We start from the raw sequence: 27,644 nt of genomic DNA on the forward strand, positions 1-27,644 counted from the left end.
TTTATTGAATTTTCTCCCTTGACCCTGTCCCCTTTCTACAGTGTTTGTTTTGATTACTTCCACCCCCATCTGCCCTCCCTTCCATCATCCCCACCTTTTATTTTTTTTATCTTCCTCCCTCTTCTTTCCTGTGGGGTAAGATACACAACTGAGTATGTATGGTATTCCCTCCTCAGGCCGAATCTGATGAGAGCAAGGTTCACTCATTCCCCCCTCACCTGCCCTCTCCCCTCGTCCCACAGAACTGCTTCCTCTTGCCACCTTTATGTGAGATAATCCACCCCATTCTATCTCTCCCTATCTCCCTCTCTCAGTATGTTGCTCTCTCATCCCTTAATTTCATTTTATTTCCTTTAGATATCTTCCCTTCATCTTCAACTCACCCTGTGTCTGCTCTCTCTCTTTTACATATGTATATATATATATATATATATATATATATATATATATGTATATTATATATATATAAAACACACACATATATGTATATACATACATACATACACATGCATACATATACACATAGATACATACATACATACACATTCACTTATATATATACATAAACATATATATATATATGCATATTCCCTTCAACTACCCTAATACTGAGGTCTCATGAATCATACACGTCATCTTTCCATGTAGGAATGTAAACAAAACAGTTCAACTTTAGTAAGTCCCTTGCAATTTCCGTTTCTTGATTACCTTTTCATGCTTCTCTTAGTTCTTGTGTTTGAAAGTCAAATTTTCTATTCAGCTCTGGTCTTTTCACTGAGAAAGCTTGAAAGTCCTCTATTTTATTGAAAATCCATATTTTGCCTTGGAACATGATACTCAGTTTTGCTGGGTAGGTGATTTTAGGTTTTAATCCTAGCTCCATTGACCTCCGGAATATCGCATTCCAAGCTCTTCGATCTCTTAATGTAGAAGCTGCCAGATCTTGGGTTATTCTGATTGGGTTTCCACAATACTCAAATTGTTTCTTTCTGGCTGCTTGCAGTATTTTCTCCTTGATATGGGAGCTCTGGAATTTGGCGACAATATTCCTAGGAGATTTCTTTTTGGGATCTATTTGAGGAGGTGATCGATGGATTCTTTCAATTTCTATTTTGCCCTGTGGCTCTAGAATATCAGGGCAGTTCTCCTTGATAATTTCTTGAAAGATGGTATCTAGGCTCTTTTTTTGATCATGGCTTTCAGGTAGTCCAATAATTTTTAAATTATCTCTCCTGGATCTATTTTCCAGGTCAGTGGTTTTTCCAATGAGATATTTCACATTGTCTTCCATTTTTTCATTCCTTTGGTTCTGTTTTATAATATCCTGATTTCTCATAAAGTCACTAGCTTCCACTTGCTCCAATCTAATTTTTATAGTAGTATTTTCTTCAGTGGTCTTTTGGACCTCCTTTTCCATTTGGCTAATTCTGCCTTTCAAGGCATTCTTCTCCTCATTGGCTTTTTGGAGCTCTTTTGCCATTTGAGTTAGTCTGTTTTTTAAGGTGTTGTTTTCTTCAGTGTATTTTTCAGTATGTTTTTGGGTCTCCTTTAGCAAGTCATTGACTTGTTTTTCATGGTTTTCTCGCATCCTCCTCATTTCTCTTCCCAATTTTTCCTCTACTTCTCTAACTTGCTTTTCCAACTCCTTTTTGAGCTCTTCCATGGCCTGGGACCAGTTCTTGTTTTTCTTGGAGGTTTCTGTTGTAGGCGCTTTGACTTTATTAATTTCTTCTGTCTGTATGTTTTGGTCTTCTTTGTCAGCAAAGAAAGAATGCAAAGTCCGAGACTGAATCTTGGTGCGTTTTCGCTGCCTGGCCATATTTCCAGCCAACTAACGACCCTTGAGTTTTTCAGTGGGGTACGACTGCTTGTAGATTACAGAGTTCTATGTTCCACGTTTGGGGGGGGAGGTGCCAGCTCTGCCACACCAGCACTGCTCCTTCCCCAAGAACCCCCAACCCGAACTGGGCTTAGATCTTCAGCAGGCTGTGTACCCCTGCTCTGAATTGCCACTTAATTCCTCCCACCAGGTAGGCCTGGAGCCGGAAGTAACAACAGCTGTAGCTGCCCCACCTCCGCTGCCCCTGGGGCTGGAAGCCGAACCACGAACTCCTTCCACTCCTGCAGCTTTTCCCACTAACCTTCTCCTCAGTCTTTGGTGTTTGTGGGTTGAGAAGCCCTGGTACCTGCCGCAGTTCACTGATTCAGGGCGCTAGGGCCCCCTCCGCCCGGGTTCTGTTCTGGATGGTCCACGCCGCTCAGGTTGGGCTCTGCTCCACTCCGTTCCCAGCTCCCAGCTCCCAGCTCCGAGTTCCGTGTGGGATAGACCTCACCCAGAGACCATTCAGGCTGTCCTGGGCTGGAGCCCTGCTTCCCTCTGCTGTTTTGTGGGTTCTGCCATTCTAGAATTGGTTCAGAGCCATTTTTTATAAGTTTTTGGAGGGTCTCGGTATGGAGCTCACACTATTCCCTGCTTACCAGCTGCCATCTTGGCTCCGCCCCGTTTCCTAATGTTTTTAACAGGAAAGGATGTTATATTTTGCCAAAGGTTTTTTTTCTGCATCTATTGATGTAATCATATGGTTTTTGTTGCTCTTATTCTATAGTTTTCTATAAGAGATTTGTATGATTTATTTTCCCATTTTCTCAACAGTTTATATAATATTGTAATTATTCTTTGAATGTTTGATGGAATTTCCTTGTAAATACATTTGTTCATTTGGTTTTATTTTTCCTTTGGAGATCATTTATGGCTTGTTCCATTTCTTTTTCAGAGGTTGCATTATTTAAGTTCTTTATTTCTTATTCTGATATTTAAGATAAGTTATATATATTTTTAATGGTTGGTCAAAATAGTCTACAATGAATTCTTTTATTTCTTCTTTATTTGTTGTGAATTCTTTTTGCCTGTTTTTGGTACTGATAGTTTGTTCTTTTTTTCTTTTTTAAATCAAATTTGTTAATGGTTTATCTATTTTTTTATAAACAGCTCCCAATTCTATATGTTAATTCAATGTTTTTTCTTTTAATATTTTAAAATTTATTTGATTTTCTGAATTTTCAATGTGTATTTAATTAGACTTTTTAATTTCTTGGTTTCCTAGGTTTTTTTCCAGTTACATGCCCAATTTAATGATTTATTCTTCTTCTTTGGTTGATTTAAATGTTTAGAGATATACATTTTCCTTTTAAGACTCTGCATCCCAACAATTTTCATGTGTTGTCTTATTGTTGCCATCATCATTAATGAAGATATTTATTGTTTCTTCAATTTGTTCTTTGACCTACCAATTCTTTAGGATTAATTTTTTTTCTAATTTTAACATTTTATTCAATGATCCTTTCTTGAATATAATTTTCATTGCACTGTCATCAACAAAAATGTATTTAATATTCTGCTTTTCTGATTTTTTGAGACTTTTATGCTTCAATACATTACCTAATCACTTTCTGTATAGGTGCCATGCATGGCTGAGAAATATCGATACTGTCTAAAAATTCCATTTAATAATCACCAGAGGCCTATCATATTTAACTTTTATAAAATTCTAGTCAGGTCTTTGATTTCTTTCTTTTTGTTTTTGTTAGATTTGTCTAAGTCTCAACAATGTACCACAAGGTCTTCCCAACTATTATGTTCTTATTGTTTATTTCTCCTCATAACTCATTTTTAGTTTTCCTTTAAGTATTTAGATCATATGCCATTTGGTACATATATGTGAAGTACTGATATTAATTCAGTGCTTTTGTTATATTTCATCATAATATAGTTTCCCAATTTATCTCTTTGAATCAAATCTATTTTTGCTATTGCCTTGTCTGAGATCACGTTTGCTCTTCTTGCTTCTTTTTTTAAAAATTCTGCAGAAGTATAGTAGATTTTGTGCCAGCCTCCTATTTTAACTGTTTCAATCTTTGTTTCAAGTGTTTTCCTCATAAACAACATATTGGAGCTGCTCTTCTTTGGAGAAAGCTCTAAGTTGTTAGATTCCTGTGAAGCCTTGGTTCAGTGATCATATGATATGGTACAAACTAGGAAAAGGAAAAGAAAACAAAGCATCCTTGGGGTAGAAGCAAAGGAAGTAAGAGATTGGAACCATGCACTAGTTACATATGGAATGGTGGTGGCTGATGATGGTACATAAGGAGAACCTATAGATCGTGCTTCAGATAATGAAAAACCATGATACCCAATGGACAGATAAGGCTGCTGCTCAAGACTTTCCCAGACTGAGGAGACCTCTGCCTGGATTGAAGGGGTAAAAGAGAGGCCAGAGATTGCCCCTTGCCTAATAATCCAGTTGTGGTTGGTGGAAAGGAACAGAGTTCTCCCACTGATCTGGACTCAATGCCCAGGTACAATAATAGTCATCCTGGACTATTGAAAGACTCAAGATTGAGACTACTAGTCAGTGGATTTGAAGATACTGAGGATATAATGACCAGAGGTGTATAGGTGGCATAGTTCACAGAGTTCTGGATGTGGAATCAGGAAGACCTGTGTTCAAATCGTACTTCAGTCTCTCACTGAGGGTCTGACCTGGGCAAGTCACTTAAACCTCTTCCAGTCTCAATTTCCTCGTCTGCAAATATTAGCACCTGTATTCCAGTGTTCTGGTGAGGATCATTTGAGAAGATGTGTGTAAAGTCTTACATAAATGGTGGCTATTATAATGCTGACGATAGATTATCACAGAAATGTCAGAATTATCGAGGCAGGCAATTGTTCCATGGTTAATAAGAGATGAGGTTATGTACACTTATAATTATTGGTACAATAACCACAAGAACAAGATTTTAAAAATCAAGCCTAAAGCAGGGGCATTGCTCATGCTATTGTAAATAACTGTTTCCCTGTCAGCACAGGGTTAACAGTGGAATGTAAAGTAGTCCCTGGTGGCAGTTTTTCTTTGGCCAAGCAGTTCAAGTAGCAAACAGTGAATGATTTTTAATAAGACACAATCTATCCTAAAGACAGCAGATGCAACCTGCAAATGATAAATCATACCCAAATATGAACATCATTTCATTCCTTACAAATGAAAATAAGATATGATTTATAATGCAGTGCCCTGAGTACACATGCACGTCTCTGATGATTAATCATCTCAAATAAGCTATTATTCAGAAGCAGTTGCCCAACCAGCAAGTTAAAAAATGCTTTTGCTTCCCAATGCCAGAAAAGGTTTATGGGCTGTTGCAAGCATTACTACTATTTCTGCTTTTGTAAATATGGTTGATGTTTTTACATGGAGGACTGATTGATTTTTCAAAATAAACACACCAATGAGCCTATGATGGAAAGGTTAGGGTACCCCTGGAATTTAGGCCAGATCCAAAATTGAATCACTGCCTGATTTTGCCAAGCTTTCCCCTGAAAGATCATATTTCCTCGGTCATATTGGGGCAGCCTAGAAAATACTTTGTGACCCTATTTAATCAATAAACCAACAAATATTTGTTAAGTTCCTTCTGCGTAGCATAAACTATACTAGGAAAGCAAAAACAATAAAGAAATCATCCCTGCCCTACAGGAGTTTATATTTTGTTGGGGGAGGCAACATATATTGGTATTTACAGATAAATACATAAATACAAGATATCTTTTGGGAAAAGACACTAGTATCTGTGGGGATCAGGAAAGGCAATGGGCTGTTGTGCTTATCCCATTCATAGTAGCTTCCTCTAGTATGCTTAACACTTGAATTATTAATCAATAAAAAATTCAAGTGTCTACCATGTGACAGGCACTATCTGAGGCACTGGGAGTACAAAGGAGAAAATGCAACAGCCCCTGCCCTTAAGGAACTTTCATTCTGTCAAAGGAAACAATATGCTTCCCAATATAAATCAATACACATACACTTATATGCGTGTACATATCGAAAATACAAAATATATGCAAGGTAATTTGAGAGTGAGGAAAAGATCTGTGGAAGGGAGACACAATAGTAATTTGGGGTAATTAGGAGAGAAATCATGTAGAAAGTGGCATTTGGCCTGAGCTTTGAAAGAAGCTAAAGATTCTGAAATGGATAGATGTGAATGTGGAATGTGGAGCACGTTCTAAGATAGGGGGAAAAGCCTGTGTAAAGTCAATCAAACAGTAGTCAACAAACATTTATTAGGTACCTACTCTGTACAAGACAATGAGGATACCAAAAAGAAAAAGGTAAAAGACAGCTAATGTTCTCAAGCAGCTAAGTCTAATGGGGGAGACAAACGCAAACAATTATATATAAATAAAATATATATAGTATAAATTACAGATAATCAACAGAGAGAAAGTAGTTACACTAAGGAAGACAGGGAAAAACTTCTTGTAAAAGATGGGATTTTAGCTGGGACCTGAAGGAAACCAGCAAAGCTAGGAGGCAGAAATGAAGAGCGAGAGAATTACAGGCACAGGAGACAACAGCCAATAAAAATGCCTAGAGATGGGAAATGGAGTGCCTAGTGCAAAGAACAGCAAGGAGGCCAGTGTGACTGGATCTTAAATAACATGGGAGATGGGGTCAGGTAATGAAGGACTTTAAAAGCCAAACTGAGGAATTTATGTTTGATACTGGAGGTAATAGAGAGCCACGGCAGCTTAATGAATGGATATGGGATGACAATGGCCAAACCTGCATTTTTAAAAGATCAGTTTGAGAAAGAAGAGACAGAACCAAAAAAAAAAACCCATGATTCATTCCATTGGTCATAATTCTTCTCCACAACTTGACTAGTGTATAAATTAATTCAATGCAAAGTTATACATGGTAGTTATATGAGATTCCATGCCGTCTTGGGGAGGGAGGGGGGAGGGAGGGGAGAAAATCTGGAACTCAAAATTATGTAGAACCGTGTGTGGTAAACTAAAAATAAATAAATTTTAAAAATATATATCAAAAAAAAGATCAGTTTGACAGCTGAGTGGAAGATAGACTGGAATGGGCAGAAACTTGAGTGAAGGAGGCAAACCAGAAGATTTTTACAATAGTGCAGGCATAGGTGATGACAGTTTGCACCAGGGTGGTGGCAATGTCAGAGGAGAGAAGAGGGAGTATATGAGAGATGTTACAAACAGGTTGGCAACAGAATATGGAGGTGAGAGTGAGGAGGTGAGGATGACTCCTAGGTTGTGAGTCTGGGAGGATGGAAGCATCCTTAACAGGAAGAGAAGTTAAGGAGAGGGAAGGGTTTGAGGGAAAAGATAATAATTTTAGTTTTGGACGTGGGGTGTTTTCATGTGTCTGCAAGAGATCTGATTCCAGATACCCTATAAGCAGCACCTGCCCTCAAGGAGCTTCCATTCTGTCAGAGGAAACAACACGCTTCCCAATATAAATCAATACACATACACATATATGTGTGTATATGGGAGATGAGAGTCTGGAGGTTAGGAGAGAGTTTAGGGCTGTATAAGTCAATCTGTGAACCATAAGCATGGAGACAATAATTGAATCTATGAGAGCTGATGAGATCATTATCATCAAGTGACATTGTACAGAAGGAGAAGAGAAAAGGTCACAGGACAGAGCCCTGGGGAATAGTCACCTTTATCAGGTGTCTGTCTCCTTGAGGGAGATTCAGCCAAAGTAAAGTAAGACGGAGTAGGAAGCAGAGAGCCAGGAGAGAGCAGTATCACAAAAATCTGGAAGGAAGAGAGTATCCAAGAGAAGAATGCGATTTGGACTCGGCCCCTGGAACCACCCTGGACTCCAGCTGAGTTTTTGCTTCCTCTTGCCCAGACGCAGGCCTTCAGGTCACTTCCTGGCCATCTCCAGACCGTGTAGCCATGCCTGTACCACTTCTGCCCTCTTTCCTGACACTTTCAGGCACCCCTGCATGTGTAGTCTTCCCCCATTAGCACATAAGCTCCTTGAGGGCAGAGACTACCTTGCTTGTTTTTAGTCATATCTTTAACTCTTAGCTCAGGGCTTGGAAAATTATTCAGTTATTGCTGTTCAGTCATTTTCAGTCATCTCCAACTCTTCGTGACAGCTTTTGCAGGCTTAGGCCAAGCATTCTTTCCACTACGCACCTAGCTATCCCTAAGGCTGCTTCCACAAGCTGCTAAAATGGAGCAAAACTGTTCACAATATGTTTTATCTGGTCCATTCACCCTCACAAACCCTGACTCCTTGGCTGGGCTTCTGCAATTATAGAGCTAATATTTGCAGTGGCTGTCCTCCGCTGCCCCACATTGTCTCACAGAATCCCTTCTTCCTCCAAGATTTTTTTTCAACTTTTAACATGAAACATTTACTAAACAAGAAGGCAAAAGTAATGATAATCATAACATAACATTTACTCAAGTGAAACGAAAGCAAGAATAGTGAAAATACGGCGGTACTTATAATAGAAACCTTGGTCATTCTCCCATCACTGCACATATTGTTCATTGAAGAGAGTGGGTTCAGTTCTTGGCTCATAATAGGGGCTTAATAAATGCTTGTGGATTGATTCTTGGGCAAATCACTGACCCTCTCAGGACCTCAGTTTTGTTTTATTTTAGAAATAAGAGTATTGGACTACATGTTGTTTATGAGCTTATCTAGCTCCAAAATTTTGTGTCGAATCTTCAGAATTTTATTTTCAAAAATGTGTTGAGCTGATTCATGCCAAAAAGAGCCAAGAAGATTCAAAAGGTTCTGAGGATACATTCATACGAGAAACCCTGAGCAGGGACTTCTGGGGATAAGCAACCAGAAGGGGTAGATTAGACCTCTAGGTTGAATAGTGGAGAAGCAGCAGGCACCAGGTGAGTCATGAGGAGCTCCTGGAGTAAGCTGAGAGCTCCAGGAAGTGGGTCCTAGTGAGAGACAGTAGCGATGTGGTAAACAAGATATTGTGTAAAGGCAGCAGACATCAGAGTAAGGGAAAGAGGTGATGGTGTAGTTTGCAAGAGATAGAATCAAAGCCACAGATGCTAGAGGAAGAGAGAGAATTGACCTCAGAGATGAGAATGGCAAATGAAACTGAGCTGTGTCAGAGACTTACAATAATAGTACCTAAGTCAGAGGCTTGACTATATCATACCATATATTTGGCACGGACTGTAATATGGAAAGCATCCTATTGATGGAATCCTAATAGAGCTGCCACCAGCCCCAATATTCTTTCTTATAAGCTTCACTGAACAGCAGGCCCACTGCACCAACCTAGCCACTCCCACCCCACCCCAATATCCTAACTTCTCCATATATGCCTCACTGCTCACTAGAACAACAAGTGTGTCCGTGAAGTTCATCCATGTCCATTTGTCACAGAACAGCAGGCATGTCCGTGTGATGGGATCCCAGCCACTGCCTCTAGCTAGCCACTACTCCCAGACCCATTCCTCATATTTCCCACAGAAAGAGCAAATGTGTCCATGCACTCAACCACAACCACATCCATCTAGCCTCAGACAGGACCACAAAAGTCAGTCAATCAGAAAGCAGCAGCACCAGGATGCCCAAGCAGGATGTGGACCCCAAAACAATAATAGGAACTTTCCCTAAGTAGGCACCTGTGCAGTAATAGTAAAGAACTGACCTGGAGTAAACTTATGATGTAGAGAGGCTTATTATAATATCATTATCATACATACGTACCCCCCATTGGGTTTTTCTGTATGCATTGTGGGTAATCGCATGCATAGTTCCACTGAAGCCGCGACCCCTCCTCTATTACCTAATCCCTTAACAAACCCCTCCTGCCTTTTTAATATTCATAATTTCTGTTATGTAATTGCATCTTTACCCTATAAAAATCCAGCTTGCTTTCTCTGAAGCTGCTGGTTCCTCTTGGAACTTAGCCCGCTCCATGAGAGGCATCAGTCTCAATAAATGCCTATACTTGGATTAGAGGTGGTCTGACTCTGGCTTCTTTTAGATGGTTCCACCACAACATATCATGAAATAGGAACGGTTTTGGCATCCTTGAGTGGGCAGATACTAAACGCCAACCGTTTTTGGCATCCCTGGGTGGGCAGAGACTAAACCTCACTACTATGATGATAATTCCTTTGCTAACCGGATTTAAGTCCTTTTTCTGTTCTTTTCTTATTCTGTGTTATGTTTAAATGTTTATTGTTAGCCTAATTCATGAGAAAGAATTGAAAGTCTCTACAGGAAAGCTAAAAACCAGCTAAATTCAGATGTTTTCAAGGTTGTCCTGGGGAGTGACAAAATCACATTTTGTGGAGATTATAGAGAGGCCTTCAAGAGCGAACCTGGTTCACATGAGGTCAGAGTTCTGGTTCTGAGTCACAAGGTACATAAACCTTAAACTCAATATAAAATCAGAAAATCTTTTTTCCAAAATGCAAAGGAGAAAAAATATTTTTAATTTGCTAAAGAGCTATCAGAATTTCAAAAGCCAGGGATGCCCAGAATTCAGATAACTACAAAGTAAGTCATCTCTGTGCTTCAGTTTCCTTGTTTGCAAAATGAAGAGATTGGAGTAGATAAACTACAAGGTCCCTTTGAGCTTTAAAGCTATGATCTTGTAACTTAACATCCCATGTGTCCTTGAACTAACACTAATCTAACCATTAGACTCTAGTTCCCCATTTCTCTTTCTGAGTGTCCCTTTTCTTTTCCTTGCTTTTACCCCAAACTTGAGCCTAGTATCAAAGGTTTATAGAACATAGGATTTATATCTGGAAGGGATTTTAGAAGTCACCTAGCCCAGCCTCCTATTTTATAGATGGAAAAAACTGAGGCTGAAAGACTGTAACTTGCCCAAGATCACACAGGTGGTATGTTGCTGAGCCAGAATTTGAATCCAGAACCACTGAGTCCAAATCTAAAATTTTCAGGGATGGAACCAAGGTGTTGGAGTATTAGAAAACAGTGCAGAGAGTTTTCCTCCATATACTCTTCCAAACAAATCTAGAAAGCACATCAAACTGAATCCTTACAGGGAAATACAGAAAAAGTCACAGCGAATCACTCGTTCAGCCCAGTTCTCCACAGAGAGATAGACAGGGAGGTCTGCGGACACTGGGGACAGTATCTAGCCAGGAGCACACCACCCATGGATCACTCCAGTGCCCAGGGAGAGAGTAAGGGGAGGCCCCAGTCCCACACCGGCGCACCACCAGACCCATACCAGGTCATGGCCATGGGAACAGCTGAGAACTGGCAGTTTTGTTGCCCACCACACCATTGGAGTAACAGATGCAAAATGGACTGAAAAGACCTGCTCGGGAGCATGGTGCTTTTGTGGGTAGGGAGATTCTGGGAAGTATGTGGAGAAAGGAAAAAAAATCAGAAGCCGGCAGAAGCAATGGTGTGGTACAGACCCAGGTACAGAGGAATTTGACTTCCAGCATCTTGCTCAGCCTGTAGAGGAATAAGTAAGGCAGGAATCCTAGACCAAAGGAGAGTCCTACAATCCTGCCTCTCTGAGTGAACAGAGCCCTCCAGATGGCCAATGGCCGCTGAATCCTGCAGCAGGTTATTCTTGCACAGACCCAAACCCAAGCCAGGAATTTGCAGAGCTCAGACCAGGAGGCTACAAGCAATCAGACTACTGGGAGCAACGAAGGCTTATAGGTCCCTGGCCCATCCTTTAGATCCTGGAACAACACAACAAGAAAGCAGCAACAGAAGTGCATAGATCTCAGCCCTAACATCATGTCTGAAGAAGGCTGGAAGAATGAGCAAACAGAAAAAAAGAATCCCATCATAAAGAGCTATTATAATGGCAGGGAAGCTCAAGACATAAACCCAGAAGAAGATAATGACTGCGAAACATCTGCAAAGTCTCAGAGAGAATCATTGCTTGGACAACAACTCAACTAGGACTCTGAAAGAGACAAAGCAAGAGAGTCTTTAAAAAGTTTTAGAATGTCCTTTTTAATGAAATGAGAGCACCAGAAAAGAAATGAAATCTATAGAAGAAAGAATTGGAAAGAGAATTAATAGTTTGGTAAAAGAAGGGCAAAAATCTTACTCCAACAACAAACTTCTTAAAAAATAGAATAGACCAAATAGAAACCAATGACTACAAGAAGCAAAAATATTAAAACAAAGTCAGAAGATTAAAAGAATAGAAAAAATGTAAGCTATCCCATAGCAAAAAAAAAAATGACCTGGAAAATAGAGAGAGGGGGAAAATGTTGAGAATCATTGGACTATCTGAATGTCATAACCCTTCTGCTCCACCCTTCCCCAGAAGAACCTGGACATCATATGTCAAGATATCTTAAAATAAAAGTGCCCATATCTCTTAGAACCAGAGTACAAAGTGGAAATAGAGTCTACTGGTCACCTCTGAAAGAAATCCCTAAGTGAAAACTCCCAGGGACATCATAGCCAAAATTCAGAATTTCCGGGTCAAAGAAAAAAAATAACTGTAAGCAGCCAGAAAGAAAGAATTCAAGAACTGAAGATCACACATAGTCATGATTTAGCAGCCACCACTATAAAGGAGAGGAAAACCTGAAATAATGATATTCAGAAAGGTAAAAGATATGGACTTACAGCCAAGACTGTATTACCCAGCAAAAGTAAATATAATGTTATGTATGAAATAGATGACTTCCAAACATTGCTGTTGAAAAGACCAGAGCTAAGTAGAAACTTTAAAGTTCAAACACAGGAGTGAAGAGAAATATAAAAAAGTAAACAGGAATGAACAATGCTAAAGGATGAAGCAAAATAAACTGTTTACACTTAGATATGGGGAGATGACACATGCGTCTCCTCTGAACTCTGTCATCATCGGGGATCATAGAGGGAATCTAAGTAGACAAAACCTGAAAGTAGTTTCTGTCTTGATGATCTTAAGAAAGTAATAGAAAGACAAAGGAAATTAAAAGTGAAAGAAAGGTTAGAGAAAATTATCTTACCTGATCAAGATGCACAGGTAGATATCTCTAAATGAAAAGAGGCTGGGGGAACAGTGAATGCTTGTACCTCACTCTCATCTGAACTGGTCCAAAGAAGGAACAACGCCCACACACAATTGAATACAGAAGCACGTCATTCAACAAGGAAATAGGAGTGGAAAAGGAAAGAGCAGGGGAAGAGGAATTAGAGGGAAGGTAAATTAAGAGAGGAATTAGTCCAAAGCAAAACAAATTCCAAAGATGTACAAAAAATATTTATAGATTTTTTTGAGGTAGCAAAGAAAGAGAATATGAGGAGTGCCCACGAATTGGGAGATGGCTGAACAAGCTATTGTATTTTAATATGATGGCATGTTATTGTGCTGAGCTCATAAGCAAATGATGAACCATGATTCCAGAGGACTAATGAGGAAACATACTACCCACATCCTGTTAGAGAAGAGAAGCAAGCAGAATGAAACCAAAAAAAATTTTTTTGGATGTGGATAATGTGGAAATTGGATTGACTACACATTTCTAGAATGGATTTTTTTCTTGTGTTCTCAGGTAGAAGGGTGGAAGTGGGAGGTGAGAAGGTGGATTTTAGCTGATTAGGAAAATAAAATATTTTTAAAACTAAAAAAATCTGTTCACCATATTGAGTCTTACTCCTATATTAGCCATGCTATAGCAGTGGACTACATTTTAATTATTTGCTACAAGTGAGCTTTATAGAAGTAAAGTTCATTAATCATAGGATTTGGGGCTGAAAGGGATCTTAGAGATGGTCTAGCATGATCTCTTTATGTTATAGATAAGGAAATTGAATTCTAAGTAAGAGAAATGTCCTACCCAAGGTCATATAACTAGTGTCAGAGTAAGGATTCAGGCCCAGGCCTATTAAATCAAAGTAGAAGCAGCATGTCTCTCTGATTTATGCCTCACTTAATATAGGTAAGAGGACCATTTAACAAAAGTATATTTGTGGCTGAAGATATCAAGGATTTTGTGTGATAACAAAACAAGCAGGAGGAGGACTGATTTTAGGGTCAGATGACCTGCCTTCAAATCCCTATGAGTCCAAATTCCTGGCCTCAGTTTCTCCATCTGTAAACCAAAGAGGTTGGACTAGATGATCTCTGAGGTCCCTTCAAATTCTACATCTTTTGAGTTCTACCTTTTGCTAATAAGGCTAAAGAGACCAAAAGAAGTTAAGTGATTTACCCACAATTAGTAGTCAAGGGAATAACCTAGATCTCTATGTTGTTTTAGCTATTTTTCTACTAAACCATAATATGGACAATTATAAAACTACACTATTTGCAGACATCAGAATCAACTGGGTCACCTTTTCCTCTGCCTTCTAGACACACACACTCTATCTCTGTCTCTCTGTGTCTCTGTTAGTCTCTGTCTCTATGTCTGTCTCTGTCTCTCTGTGTCTCTGTCTGTCTCTGTCTCTCTGTCTCTCTCTGTCTCTCTATCTCTGTCTCTGTCTCTGTCTCTCTGTCTGTCTCTCTCTCTGTCTGTCTCTCTCTCTCCTCTCCTGTCCCCTTCTCTCCCTCCCCCAGACTTTCATTTTAGTCATGTGTACAACTGTTTACAGACACGACTCTCCTTCTTGAGGATTTGGAGAATGAATGTAAAAACTTGAATGACAACAATTGGAGAAATTATTAACATTGTCATTTTTGTTGAAACACACACACACATTGACAACAAAACTGTAGAAAGAAGTGCAGACCCTACTGGATTTTGGTTGTATTATGGGACAGGGTTTTTTTAGACCAATTCTATAATTTCATCAGTTAAGGGAACATTCATAGTGAAACTTCCTCCGCTGATTCATATTGAAACAGATTCTATAATTTGTCATCTTAGAGAGCTGCCAAAACATCTGAGTTATTATTAAATGACTTATCTGTGGTCATGTAACTAGTATGTGTCAGAGGCAGGGCTTGAACCCACATCTTCTGACTCCAGTCTGAGCTCAATACATTGTGCAATGCTGCCTCTAGTTATAGAGGCTCTCTCACTTTTAAGTTATTGTGTTTCTGATAAACCAATTCAGGGGCATGAGAGGGATTCAGTAGAGAAATAGTGATACAGGGACTCTCTCTTTTTTGTTTTTAAAATTTTTATTTTGTTTTCAACTCCAAATTCTGTTCCTCCCACCTTCTCTTACCCCCTCATTGAGAATTTTTTTAAATTACAAACATGTATAGTCAAGCAAAACAAATTCTTGTATTAGCTATGTCCAAATGCTTCAATCTATACTGAGTCCATTCCATCTCTATCTAGAGGTAGGTATCACAAGGCTTCTGGAATTGTGTAAACCAATACTCTCTTCACCATAGTTTCCACACTGAGCCCATCAGTTACGCAAATAGTGAAGTTGTTTTAATACATCCAAACACCAGCTATATTAGCTATGGCTAACAGGGAGTCCAGCAATGTCCATAAGTGTGTATCAAGGGAAAGGAAGTGATCTCAGTGAGGTAGGCGAAACAGCTGAAAACAGGTGCAAAATCATCTTTGGCTACTTTCTAGTTGGACATTTCAACAGGTTAGAGAACCACTAGGAACATTTGCCATTGGGACTGTCTTTTGAAAATCCAGGTTACATAATCATTGTAATGATAATGTACAGAGAGAGATATTAGATCTTTCATTCATCCCTTGCTCAAACCTGTCTTATTTTCCCTTGCCTTTCCACTTTTACTCGCTCACTTCATCACCCTCTGTCCTAGAATTAATGGGGATGGGATCTGGACCCCAAAAAGGAAAAGCTCTGGACTTTCCCAAGTGGTCCAGGTTCCTGGCGTTCACCTGGAGCAATCGGCCCTTCCCGGTTGATTAACTGCCTTTCATTGTCTGCACCTGGCCCTACCCCAGACCACCACTCCTTAATTCCATGTAGACCCCTTCTCTGTTCCCACAGTCTTCTGTATAAAAGATCCATCTTGCTTCCATTAAAGTGCTCAGATTCCTTAAGAGTCTGGCCAATGCTCAGATTCCTTAAAATCTGGCCAATATGGCAGATTTTTAGAATCACGCCCACCCTCTCTGTGTCTTAATAAACCTTGTCTTTGGCTGAAAGAAGGCTTGGGTCGAATTCATTCAGGCAGGACCTGCATGTCCCTATTTCGGGGTCAGGATTCCGATTCTAAAACACTCATGACTGACATTCCCAGTCCTTTCTCCCTACCCCTCTCCCCCATAACTAATGGAATCTTTTATGGAACTTCCCAAATTTTAAGAATATCTTATTATATTTAAGTACAGGTAAAAAGAAGTTATAAATATTTTTAAGTAATGTTTTTGTAGAGAGATTGAAGTGGATAGACTGCTGACAGCATTTGTTATCCAGGACTTGCATTTATAAGCCTTCCTTTTTTTCTAACTAGAACAGCAATCCCTGGGCCGTTTGCTATGGAAATAGACTCATGGTATGGAATCCCATGTAGTAAGTGCAGTTCTACCATCTTTGAGTCTCCTTTCTGTCTTTGACCCTGTATGCTTACTGACACAAAATGAGAAACTGTTCAAAATGAGGGCTTCTATGTCCAATGGAAAGTAATAATCCATGAGGGTTTACAATCTCTATAGGGGAGGTGGTGATATTAACAAAGCAAAAATTCACTTTTCTTTCTTTAAAGAAGCCAGTCCTTTGTCCCCCTCCTTGGCCCACCTAAAGCCCACCCTGATTCTACTTGTTATTGAAAAATCTGAATACTTACCCTGGAATGTAGTCATCAGTGTAGTCATAGGTTTTATCTGTAAAAAAAATTGTAAAATGAATGTTAAAAGACACTCGGAATGACGACAATGCTGATGCTACACAGAGAATATTCTAAACACAAGGGTTTTTAACTTGTGTTCCATGAACCTGTTTTATGTTAACATCCTGATAACTGCATTTCAATACAATCGGTTCCTTTGGTTAGCCTATGAATTTTATTTTGTACAGTTTATTATTCTAAGAAGTTTCCATCAAAGGAGTCCGTGACACAAAAGCTGTTAAGAAGTCCTATTCTTGAGTGGTGTTTTTGATGTGTATGTCATCATTGAATTTGACCATTTGGATAATAATTTTTTTAGAAGTATTCTTAAAGAATTGTTCTTGCTGCCATCCCATTTTATCTCTATGGGAGGGTGGAAAGGGCAACAGGCTTAGAGTCCAAAGACTTATTTTCACATCTGAGCTCCTTCCCTGTCTATCTGTATAACCTCAGGCAGTCACTTTCACTCCGCATGCTTCCATTTTCATAGCTAAAAATTGAGGTTCACTTCCTAGTATAATGTTCTGGAATTCCTTGAACGAATGTGGTGAAGAAGGGCTAAAGACAGAAGGGAATGACTCCTACTCTTGGGGCAAATACTTTACTGGAAGCAAGTCTTTCTGAAAATGTCATGCTGTTAGGACTATCTGTTTCATCTCCAGACCAGATGAATTTTCATTTTGATTCTTCTGATGTTTAAAATATCACCCTGGTTCCTTACTGTAAGGATGCAGGGGAAAGAGCAGAATTCTTCAGCAATAAAAATAAACACTTTGTTATTACTTTATATTCATCAAATTTCACTGATAGCTGTTCCTTTTAGTGTCCATTGAAATTGAGGCATGTCAGTTATGATTAAGGATCCTCTGGTAATAAAAATCCTGAACATATTTTAGAAAAAGTCAGGACTGAGAATGTCAGTGTCCTGGGGAAAAGTAACATATTCCACCTGCCCTTTACATTGAGAAATTGATAGTCCAAAACTGTCAACTTAGGGAAAATGAGCCTGAGATAGTGTTAGAGTTGGACAAAATATAATAGACCTAGAGAAGATCCAGGGACGGACAACTAAAATGATAATATTAGCTGGCATTTATATCATTTTTTATAGCTAAGTGTTTTATACACATTAACTCCATCACCAGAATGATGAATTGGCCTCAAGTGAACAAAGATTAAAAAGGCTAGGAGTAGCCCTTGTCTGGAAGGACAAAGAGAATACACTCAAATCTCTCTGTGCCTTTGTTTAGTCATCTGTAAAATGGGGATGTTGGACCAAATGATCTCTAAATTCACTCCCTGCCCTAAATCTAAAAGTCTGTGATCAGGAAAAGCAGAAATGGGTAGAAAACAGTTTATTATTCAATCTCAGAGTGTTATAAATAAGGACCATGTGAAACTCAAAGGTGATAGGAAAAAAGGATAGGAAGTATTCCTTTTTCTAGAGAGAAATTGAGAACATGGGTAATACACATGGTAAATATAGTTTCAAGAAGGCTTTAAGTAAATGAAGAATTGGTAGCTGTAGGTGCTTTGTGAATAGGGATTGTTTCATTTGTTGTTTTTGTTTGTATCCCCAGCACCTGGTATAGTGCCTGGCACAGAGCAGGAGTTTAATGGGTACGTGTTGATTGATTAATCATTAAGAAGAAAATAAGAAATGCTGAAGATATTACCCCTAATATTTTTAGGCCAGCGTCACAGAAAACAGCTCTGAGGTATGTCTTTCTATGGACAGACGCTTTATTCCACCACCAGGAACAGAAGTCTGGAATACAAGACTATTCATTAATTTGGCCTAGCATCAAATTGTTTTGGCACTAAATCTTTTCATGCTAGCCATCATGCCTAAAACTTGATCAACACACTGTCTTTGCTGCTATTTGTCAAAAAAAAAAAATAGGGAGACTAATGAAAGCCAGCATGATGTAACAGATAGAAGGCCGACCTTGTGGTCAAGGAAGACCTAGGTTCAAGTCTTGCCTCTTAAATGTGCCATCTGGAAGACCCTCAGAAGACCACTATACCCCATGTTGTTGCTGAGTCATTTCAACTACGTCCAACTCTTTAAGACCTCATTTGGAGTCTTCTTGGCAAAGATACTGGAGTTTCCTTCTCCATTTCCTTCTCCAACTCATCAAACGGGGCTCAGTGACTTGTCCAGGATCACGCAGCTAGTAAACGTCTGAGGCCACATCTGAGCTCAGGAAGATGAGTCTTCCTGACTCCAGGCCAGGTACTCTATCCACTTAACTACCCACACTATACCCTTCAGGGCAGGTAAAAGACGCCATTCTTTGCCTTATTTTTACCTAGCCTTAATCACTGAATGGGTGTTGTCTCAGACAAACTGAGACCTGGAAAACACCATAACTTAAAAAGGTCAAGGCCTCCCACAGCATCCTGAGCCATCTCCAGTCATCCTGAGCTATATCTTGCATCTGGACCCAGATGGCTGCAGAGAGAGTGAGGCTGGTGACTCTGCACAGCCCTCCCTCACTTAAATCCAATTCACTTGCAAGTCATGACATCTCCTCCCTGATGTCACAGTCCTTTCCAAGAACAAAGGACAAACAACAACCCCTCAGGGCAGAAGAATTGCAGATACGTGTCAGTAAAGAGAGTTTTCACATCAGGAAGTTCTCTACAGAGATGAAATAATCAATCTAGACCCAAAAACTAAATAAATAATCAAAGCCAATAACAAGCATACCTAAGCTTATGACAACGACAGAAGCAGTCTGCACATAGTCTCCCACTTAACAAAATTGGGACAAGAAAAATCAAATAATGAAAGGATTGGTTGGAGACAATACAGTTCAATTAATGAAGAAGCAAGTAATGAAGAGGATTTGTTTTAACTGGCATTACAAATAACAATTCCATGCTTTTGGTAAGAAAGGTTATTCTTTATACAAACCTCAAGCAGAATGTGTGGTGTGTGTGTGTGTGTGTGTGTGTGCTAGTAAGGCAACTCCACAAATGCAAAGATCACCTTCTTCCATGAGTTATAGACTGTGAATTTAAATGTATCTCCAAGGAGATCATTAATTGTTGAAGATCCATTATCTGGAGTAAGACTGCAAGTTGGAGGCAGAAGGGGATATTTCACATGCAAATGTATTTTTGTTTAATGTCAGTGGCAGAGACAATGTGGGAGGTTTGCTACAGAATCTACACATCAAGGCACGGTGCTAGAAGAAGTAATGAATGCAACTGTTGGAATGTGTCAAAAAGAAAACTTCATTATCCTATAGGGAAATGAAGTCCTGAACTGACTGATGTGTGACTTCGAAGGTAAACTTTCTTGACTAAACTTGTGGTTCCAAGCCCAAGGTATCAGATGTGTACAGGGCTACTTGCAAGTCACTGAGCTAAGGCAAAAGCGTAAGAGAGTGCTGAGTTCACAGCAATATAAATAAAATTGTAAAACCTTGTGGAGTGGAACAAAATATCCAGATATAAACTGGATTACCAATGCTTGGCAATGAAGGAATTGTAAATTAGGAAATAAAGAAGCTTGATTTGAAGTAGGGATTGATTTATTTTTATATGATGAGAGGACTTAGGATCATAGATTTATTGGAAGGAACTTTAGAGGTCATGGAGTCTAACCCATCAGTTTTATAGATGAAAAAACTGAAGGCCAGAGTAGTTAAGTGATGGGCCCAGCATCACACAGCTAGTAAGTGTCTAAGGAAGCATTCAAACTCAAATATTCTTGACCCCGTGTCCAGCATAATTGGTAACAATTCACTTTTGACTGAAAGCAGTACTCCTCTTATAACCCTGTCCCTCAGTACCCTCTCCTCTCTTGAAGTACACACCATTCAATCATATTACCATTTTCTGATGCTTCTAACAGTCATAAACCTATACCTAGACACCCCTCTCCCACCTTCATAGATAATTTTTTCTCCTAGTATATTGCCTTTCTTTGTATCCCAAGCATTTGGCACATAGTGCCCTGAGTATGTGGTAAGTACTTAATATATACTAGTTGAATGACTGACTTCTTCTCCAGGACTTTGTTTCATCACTGGTGCCCATTTTTGTAACTGTATTCTACTGCCTGGCCACAGTGCAGCCCTTTCTTGGTCCCTCACATACACCATCCTCCATGCCTGAAATGCACTTCCTCCTCAATTCACCTCAAAGAATGCATCTCTCCCTACACGACACAGCTCAAGCACCAGTTTCTACGGAAAGCTTTGCCTGGGTCTCCCCAACTGGTACTATCCACCCTCCCTAAGTACATAGCATTTCATTTGGATTTATTCTGTATATACATATATAAGTACATACTGTCTCTCTGGCAAGCTATCTGAAAATAAAGATAATTTCTCTTTCTCCTCCTCCTCCTCTTCCTCCTGCTCTTCCTCCTCCTGCTCCTCCTTTTTTGGTTTCCTTGGCTAGTTCATCTTCCTCTACCTGCTCCTACCAGAATAGACATCTCTTAGGGCTCTGTTTTCTTCCTAATCTCCTCTCTCTCTGGATCTCATGAATTGGACAACAATAGGTCCCTGCCCAAGGACCACTTAATGGTTATTTTTTGGGCCCTCCTGACTTGGAGTATATAGTATATACTAACTATTTCTCTTTTGGCCAGCAACCCTGAGGATCTTCCTCTCTCAATTTGATTCTTTTTTGATTAAAGGGGCCAACCCTTGACTAACTTCTTAAAGAGGCCTATTCACTAAATGGGCCTCACTCAATGTTACCTCACTCAAAGTGAAAACTTAAAAAAGACCTTAGCTTAAAAGAGTTAAGGTCTTCCACTGCATCCTGGACCATCTCCAGTTATCCTGATTGATATCAGGACCCAGATGACTCGGGAGGAGAAAGTGAAGCTGGTGACTTTACACAGACCTCCCTCACTCAAATCAAAGTCAATTGCAAGTCATGTCATCATTTCCCTGATGTCATGGTCCTCTTTGAGAATGAAGGACAAACCAGAAAACTGAATCCCTCCCATGTCTTAGGAAGATTCTGAAGATCACCTGGTAGGATAAGATGCCAGACACTGAGGTCCTTTCTCAAACTAAACTGCCAAGCATTCAAACTCTGCTTCAGAGAGCACAAGTCCTATCGGCCGGCCACGTTGCTCAAATGCAAAACATACGCTTGCCAAAAAGACTATTTTATGGAGAACTCACACAGGGCAAGTGTTCACATGGTGGTCAGAAGAAGCAAAACAAGGACACTCTCAAGATCTCCCTTAAGAACTTTGGAATTGATTGTGTGACATGGGAGACACTGGCACAGCACTGCCTAGCATGACGTGCCCACATCAGAGAAGGGGCTGCGCTCTATGAGCAAAGCAGAATGGAAACAGCTCAAAGGAAACACAGGATGCACAAATTTGTAGAATCCACCCCAACTGTTCACATGGATTATTTGTGCCTGACCTTGACTTCAGCATAGAGTCAACAACAGTCAGTTTTCTGACATTTTTGTCCATTCTCATGGCTTCAATTTCCAGCTAAGTCCTAAGTCTACATCTGTACTCCCAAACCGAGCTTCAGTCCTGTGTTTCCAGCTACTTACACGTTTCTAACTGGATGTTCTACTTTTATATAAAACTAAGACTGTCCAAGTCAAGTCAATTTATTCAGCATCTACTATGTTTCAGAAACTGTGTTAAACATTAAAGATACAAAAAAAGACAAAAGCAATCCCTGCCCTTAAAGAACTTACAGTCTAATGGGAAAGAGAAAATCTGAACAAGTAAGTACAAACAAGATATACACAGTACACATTGAAGATAATCCACAGAAAGAAGGCACTAGAATTAAGGGAAACTGGCAAAGGTGTTTTGTATGAGGTAGGATTTTAGCTGAGATTTGAAAGACAGGGAAGTATGGAGGCAGAGATGAGGAGGGAGGCAATTCTGGGCATAGGGGATAGCCAGTGAAGAGGCAAAGTCGGGAGTTGGATTGTTGAGCCCCAGAGTCCCTTAGAGACCACACTTCACACCTCGTGTGAGGAACAACAAAGAGGTCAGTGTTGCTTGAATCATAGAGTATAGAGAGAGGAGTGAAGTATAAGGAGACTGGAAATCTAGGAAGTCCAAGATTGAACATGCCCCAAACTTGGTTCCCTGGCTCTAAACTTGTTCCTATTTCTAACTTCCCTGTCTCTGTTGATGGCACCATTCTCCTCCCTGTCATCCAGACTCAATATCTTGGTACCATCTCTGAACCTTCCCCCCTGCCTCAGCACAATCAATATGTATGTCCTAGTGATTTTATGATCTGGAATCCCCCCTTTTATTCTCACTTCCATCTCCCTAATTCAGATCCTTATTAACTTTCATTTGAACTGTTGTAATAGCCTGCCTCCAGTCTGTCACCTCTCTTTCCATTCCAGAAATGGTCATGCCAAGGGTCAGAAGGAAGAGAACCCATGTGCCCAATACTTCAGGAGGACAGAGCTTCATATGATTTCCCTGGTCTATTTAAGTATGTCACTAACCTTGGAGCTGGTATTTTGGTCAGGGAAGTTAGAAAGAAGATGCTTGGAAGAGAAAATTTCATGACACACTTTAAAGTTTAGTCTGTATTATTAATATTTTCTCTTTCTTTCACTTTTTTCACTTTCTCCTATACTTTCTTAAGTCCAGACAATCATCAATGCAATAGATTAAGTTCAGGTTTGTGTTTGCAATTTCCAAGGTGAAAATTTAACAATCCACTCTGGAGAGCCAGTTTGAGCTGGCTCCAGTACACTTGTGCCGAGAGCCAACTATATCCAGCTAGAGGCAGGTCCCTGGCCATCCTCTTGACATGCACATACTTCCTCTCCCCACCTTTCCCATCTCTTCTTGGACCAATAATTATATCATTGCTACTATTTCTACTGGGGGAGTATGTCAGTTGATACTCCTATGATTTTACTTGTTATCCCTACTAGTCCTCTGACAAAAACATCTTTCCTAGTCACCACCCCCTATGCATTGTTTCCTCTTAGAATTTAAGCCTCTTAAGAGCAGGAACTGTCTTTCATATTTGTATTCCCTATACTTAAGGCACAGTGCCTACCCAACCCAATTTTTTTTCATTTCATTCATTCATATTCAACACTGTGCACATATTAGATTATATTTGTTTGATGGTGGTGGTGGTGGTGTGTGTGTGTGTGTATGTATGTTTTAATAGACCTTTGATTTCATTGTTTAAAGACAGCTTCCAGTGAGGGAACTCCTTCTTTAAATACAAGTCACACAAGCTCTGCAACTTGGTCTCAGAGAGTCTTCTGAGCCGCTGAGAGCAAAGTTTACACAGCCAGTATATGTACTGGGAGGACATGAAGCCCAGTCTTTCTTACTCAGACACTGTCTCTCTATCCATTGCCCTTTTCTCAGTATGGTGAGATTTTTGTTTTGTGTTGTTTCATTAGAACCTATGACTGGTTCCCAATGAGGAAATATCCTCTGCTAATACAGATATGCATGTCTTAGAAGGTTATCTGGGACGTTGATATTAATTTGATCGAGGTCACACAGTCAGTATTGATCAAAGGTGAGACTTGAATCTAGGTCTTCCAGCTGTCTGTGCACTTCACCCATGGCTCCCTCTCTGTATACTATGGATTAAATTACACTTCTGTCTATATGATGCCAGAGTGCATGCCTCTCACTGAAACATGAAAACACCCCACAAATAACTTCATGACAGGGTTAGACTTCATATTTTGGAAACAGATGGACAGATGAAGACTATTTTCAGTGAGACATAGAGGTCATGGCACTTACTCTCAAACCTGATTCTAAGTTCCTTGTTCGGAAAATAAGACCATAAGAATACTCAGGTGATTCTTAAGCACCCAGGATCTTCTAAGTTGAGTGCTCGGTTCCCAATGTTCCAGTTCTCAAGCTGGGCAGGAACTCATGTTCTTTCACTGGTGTTTTATACAGCTTCAGAAGCATCTAAAGCCTGACACTTATTTTTATGTAATGTAAAAGTGTGTAGGTAGACTATCCCTCTATGGCACTTCTCTGACCTTTCTCTTCAACCAAAACTCCTGGAGTTTTCTTTTGCTTGTCTTTATTAAGGATTTTTAAGCAATATATTTTACTTATTAGAAGCATTTTTTTTCAGTTCTACAGCCAGGTACAACTGAAATCTCTAGAGAAATGTTGAAATTCACACCTCTGAGACTATTTTGCATGTTTCTACCTTAAACCTAAAATCCAAGGTGAAGCAAATGGGGAATGTATGTCTCAATCAGTTCTGTCATATAACTTCCTTTCTTGATCTTGTTGCAAAATGTCTCTTCCATATTCTTACCTGCCCAGCAATTCCTTTCAGAAGTGACCTGGCACAAATTAGTTTGTTGTTCAGTCATGTTCAGTAATGCCTGACTCTTTGTGACTCCATTTGGGGTTTTCTTGGCAAAGATACTGGAGTAGTTTGCCATTTCCTCCTCCATCTCATTTTATAAATGAGGAAACTGAGGCAAACAGGATTAAGTGACTTGTCCAGGGTCACACCACTAGTAAGCATCTGAATCAACATTTGCATTCAGGAAGATGAGTCTTCCCAACTCCAGGCCCTGGAACTCTATCTACTGTGCCCCTTAGCTGTCCCTGTACAAATCAATAGAGACTCTAAATTCAGTGATATGATTGTTTAAAGCTTAGTTCAGTTTCACATTTTACCTATATTCCATAATTAACATTTTTTTAAACTACATTTGTCTCTTAAAAGGATTTGGTTATCTTGTTCAATTTTTTTCTTCTCTTTTTTTTATTTAATATATTTAGTTTTCAGCATTGATTTTCACAAGTGTTTGAATTACAAATTTTCTCCCCATTTCTACCCTCCCCCCCCACTCCAAGATGGCGTATATTCCGGTTGCCCTGTTCCCCAGTCAGCCCTCCCTTCTGTCACCCCACTCCCCTCCCATCCCTTTTTCCCTTCCTTTCTCGTAGGGCAAGATAAATTTCTACGCCCCATTGCCTGTGTATCTTATTTTCTAGTTGCATGCAAAAACTTTTTTTTTTGTTTTTGAACATCTGATTTTAAAACTTTGAGTTCCAAATTCTCTCCCCTCTTCCCTTTCCACCCATCCTCCCTAAGAAGTCAAGCAATTCAACATAGGCCACATGCGTATCATTATGTATCACCCTTCTACAATACTCATGTTGTGAAAGACTAACTATATTTTGCTCCTTCCTAACCTATCCCCCTTTATTGAATTTTCTCTCTTGACTCTGTCCCCTTTCGAAAGTGTTTGTTTTGGATTACCTCCACCCCCATCTGCCCTCCCTTCTATCATCCCCCCTTTTTTTATCTTCTTCCTCCTTTTTTCTTGTGGGGTAAGATACCCAATTGAGTATGTATGGTATTCCCTCCTCAGGTCAAATCTGATGAGAGCAAGACTCACTCTTTCCCCCCTCACCTGACTTCTCTTCTCTTCCTACAGAACTGCTTTTTCTTGCCACTTTTATGCGAGATAATTTACCTCATTCTATCTCTCCCTATCTCCTTCTCTCAATATATTCCTCTCTCATCCCTTAATTTGATTTTATTTCTTTTAGATATCTTCCCTTCATCTTCAACTCACCCTGTGTCTGCTCTCTCGCTCTCTCTCTCTCTTTCTATATATATATATATATATATATATATATATATATATATGTATATATATATATATACACACACACACACACACATACATATATACATACATACACATTCACTTATATATATACATAAACATATATATACATATATATGCATATTCCCTTCAGCTACCCTAATACTGAGGTCTCACAAATCATACATGTCATCTTTCCATGTAGGAATGTAAACAAAACAGTTCAACTTTAGTAAGTCCCTTGCAATTTCTTTTTCTTGTTCTTTTTATTGATTACCTTTTCATGCTTCTCTTGATTCTTGTGTTTGAAAGTCAAATTTCTATTCAGCTCTGGTCTTTTTACTGAGAAAGTTTGAAAGTCCTCTATTTTATTGAAAATCCATATTTTGTCTTGGAGCATGATACTCAGTTTTGCTGGGTCATAATTAACATTTTAAGTCATAAAATAATACATGCACCAATCCTCCTCCCATCCACACACACCTTTGTCTACTAAGGTAAGATAACATTTCCAAATTTTCAAAACTACAATTCCAGCAAACTTTCTTCTTCTTCTTTTTTCTGGTAATGAGGATGGGGATGAAGCATTATTGATTATTTATAAGTATTCTAAAATTACAACTACAGTGGTGTTGATAACCTATCTTCCAGTTACATGTAGGAGTTCAAATATTTGCATGAAATTTGCATGTAAATGGACTTTTCAGTATCTTTTCCTCTGAATTTATCTGTAAGTATGTCGTCTTTCATAGTTTTCTTTATGGCATCATTCCTCCTACTTTCACCTGGACTCCAGGTTATTTTGAAATATTTCAGCTTTCTTATAATCTTTCCTCCTCTGACCATACACTTTCAACTAAACCTATTGTTTATTCCTTTCTGGTGATGGTCGATGGAAACATTTTAAACTCTTCTCCAGGGTGTATTATTGGTGTAACTTCACACATAACAACATTCATTCCCTCAGTATTTTCAGTAGAACAGCTTCACATTATTATCTTTAAAAAAAACTTGGCCAAATTCTCAGAATGTTTTTCACACTCCACTCTCTCTTTTTATTTCTTGCTTGACATATTGCCAATTAAAACATTCCTCACTTAAAGTTTTTCGAAAGTCTATTTTTGATTTCCCAAATAATAACTCGGCTGGTGATAATCCCATTGACATCAATATAATTCTCTAATTTGATACCAACCCAAGTTGCATTATGAGGTTTTTACTTGCCAATAGTTCTTAATTATTTCTACCCCATTTCCTACGAAAAACTATTCTAGGCTAAAGGTGACCTACTCAGGTGCATTTTTTTTTGTATTTTGCAATTTCTTAAATTCAAATTAAATTAAATTTAATTACATTCAATGTTAAAGTTATTATCAATTAGAGAGGAAGTGTGGGATAGCGAGCTGGCCTAGAAACCAGGAAGACCTGGATTCAAGTTCTGCATCTGACACATACTG

General features: G+C 39.2%; 1 protein-coding gene across 1 annotated transcript in view; it reads right to left on the reverse strand.

The window, feature by feature from the left end:
* Positions 1-27,644, reverse strand: part of LOC118837157 (T-cell receptor-associated transmembrane adapter 1) — a 74,600-nt gene that overhangs the window by 16,852 nt on the left and 30,104 nt on the right. The window contains exons 3-4 of the mRNA XM_036744121.1: positions 16,546-16,582; positions 12,247-12,261 (exon numbers count right to left, since the gene is read on the reverse strand). Coding sequence (XP_036600016.1) covers positions 12,247-12,261; positions 16,546-16,582 — 52 coding nt within the window. The remainder of the gene's footprint in view (positions 1-12,246; positions 12,262-16,545; positions 16,583-27,644) is intronic.

This window comes from Trichosurus vulpecula, chromosome 2, assembly GCF_011100635.1.
Source record: "Trichosurus vulpecula isolate mTriVul1 chromosome 2, mTriVul1.pri, whole genome shotgun sequence".
NCBI lineage: Eukaryota > Metazoa > Chordata > Mammalia > Diprotodontia > Phalangeridae > Trichosurus > Trichosurus vulpecula.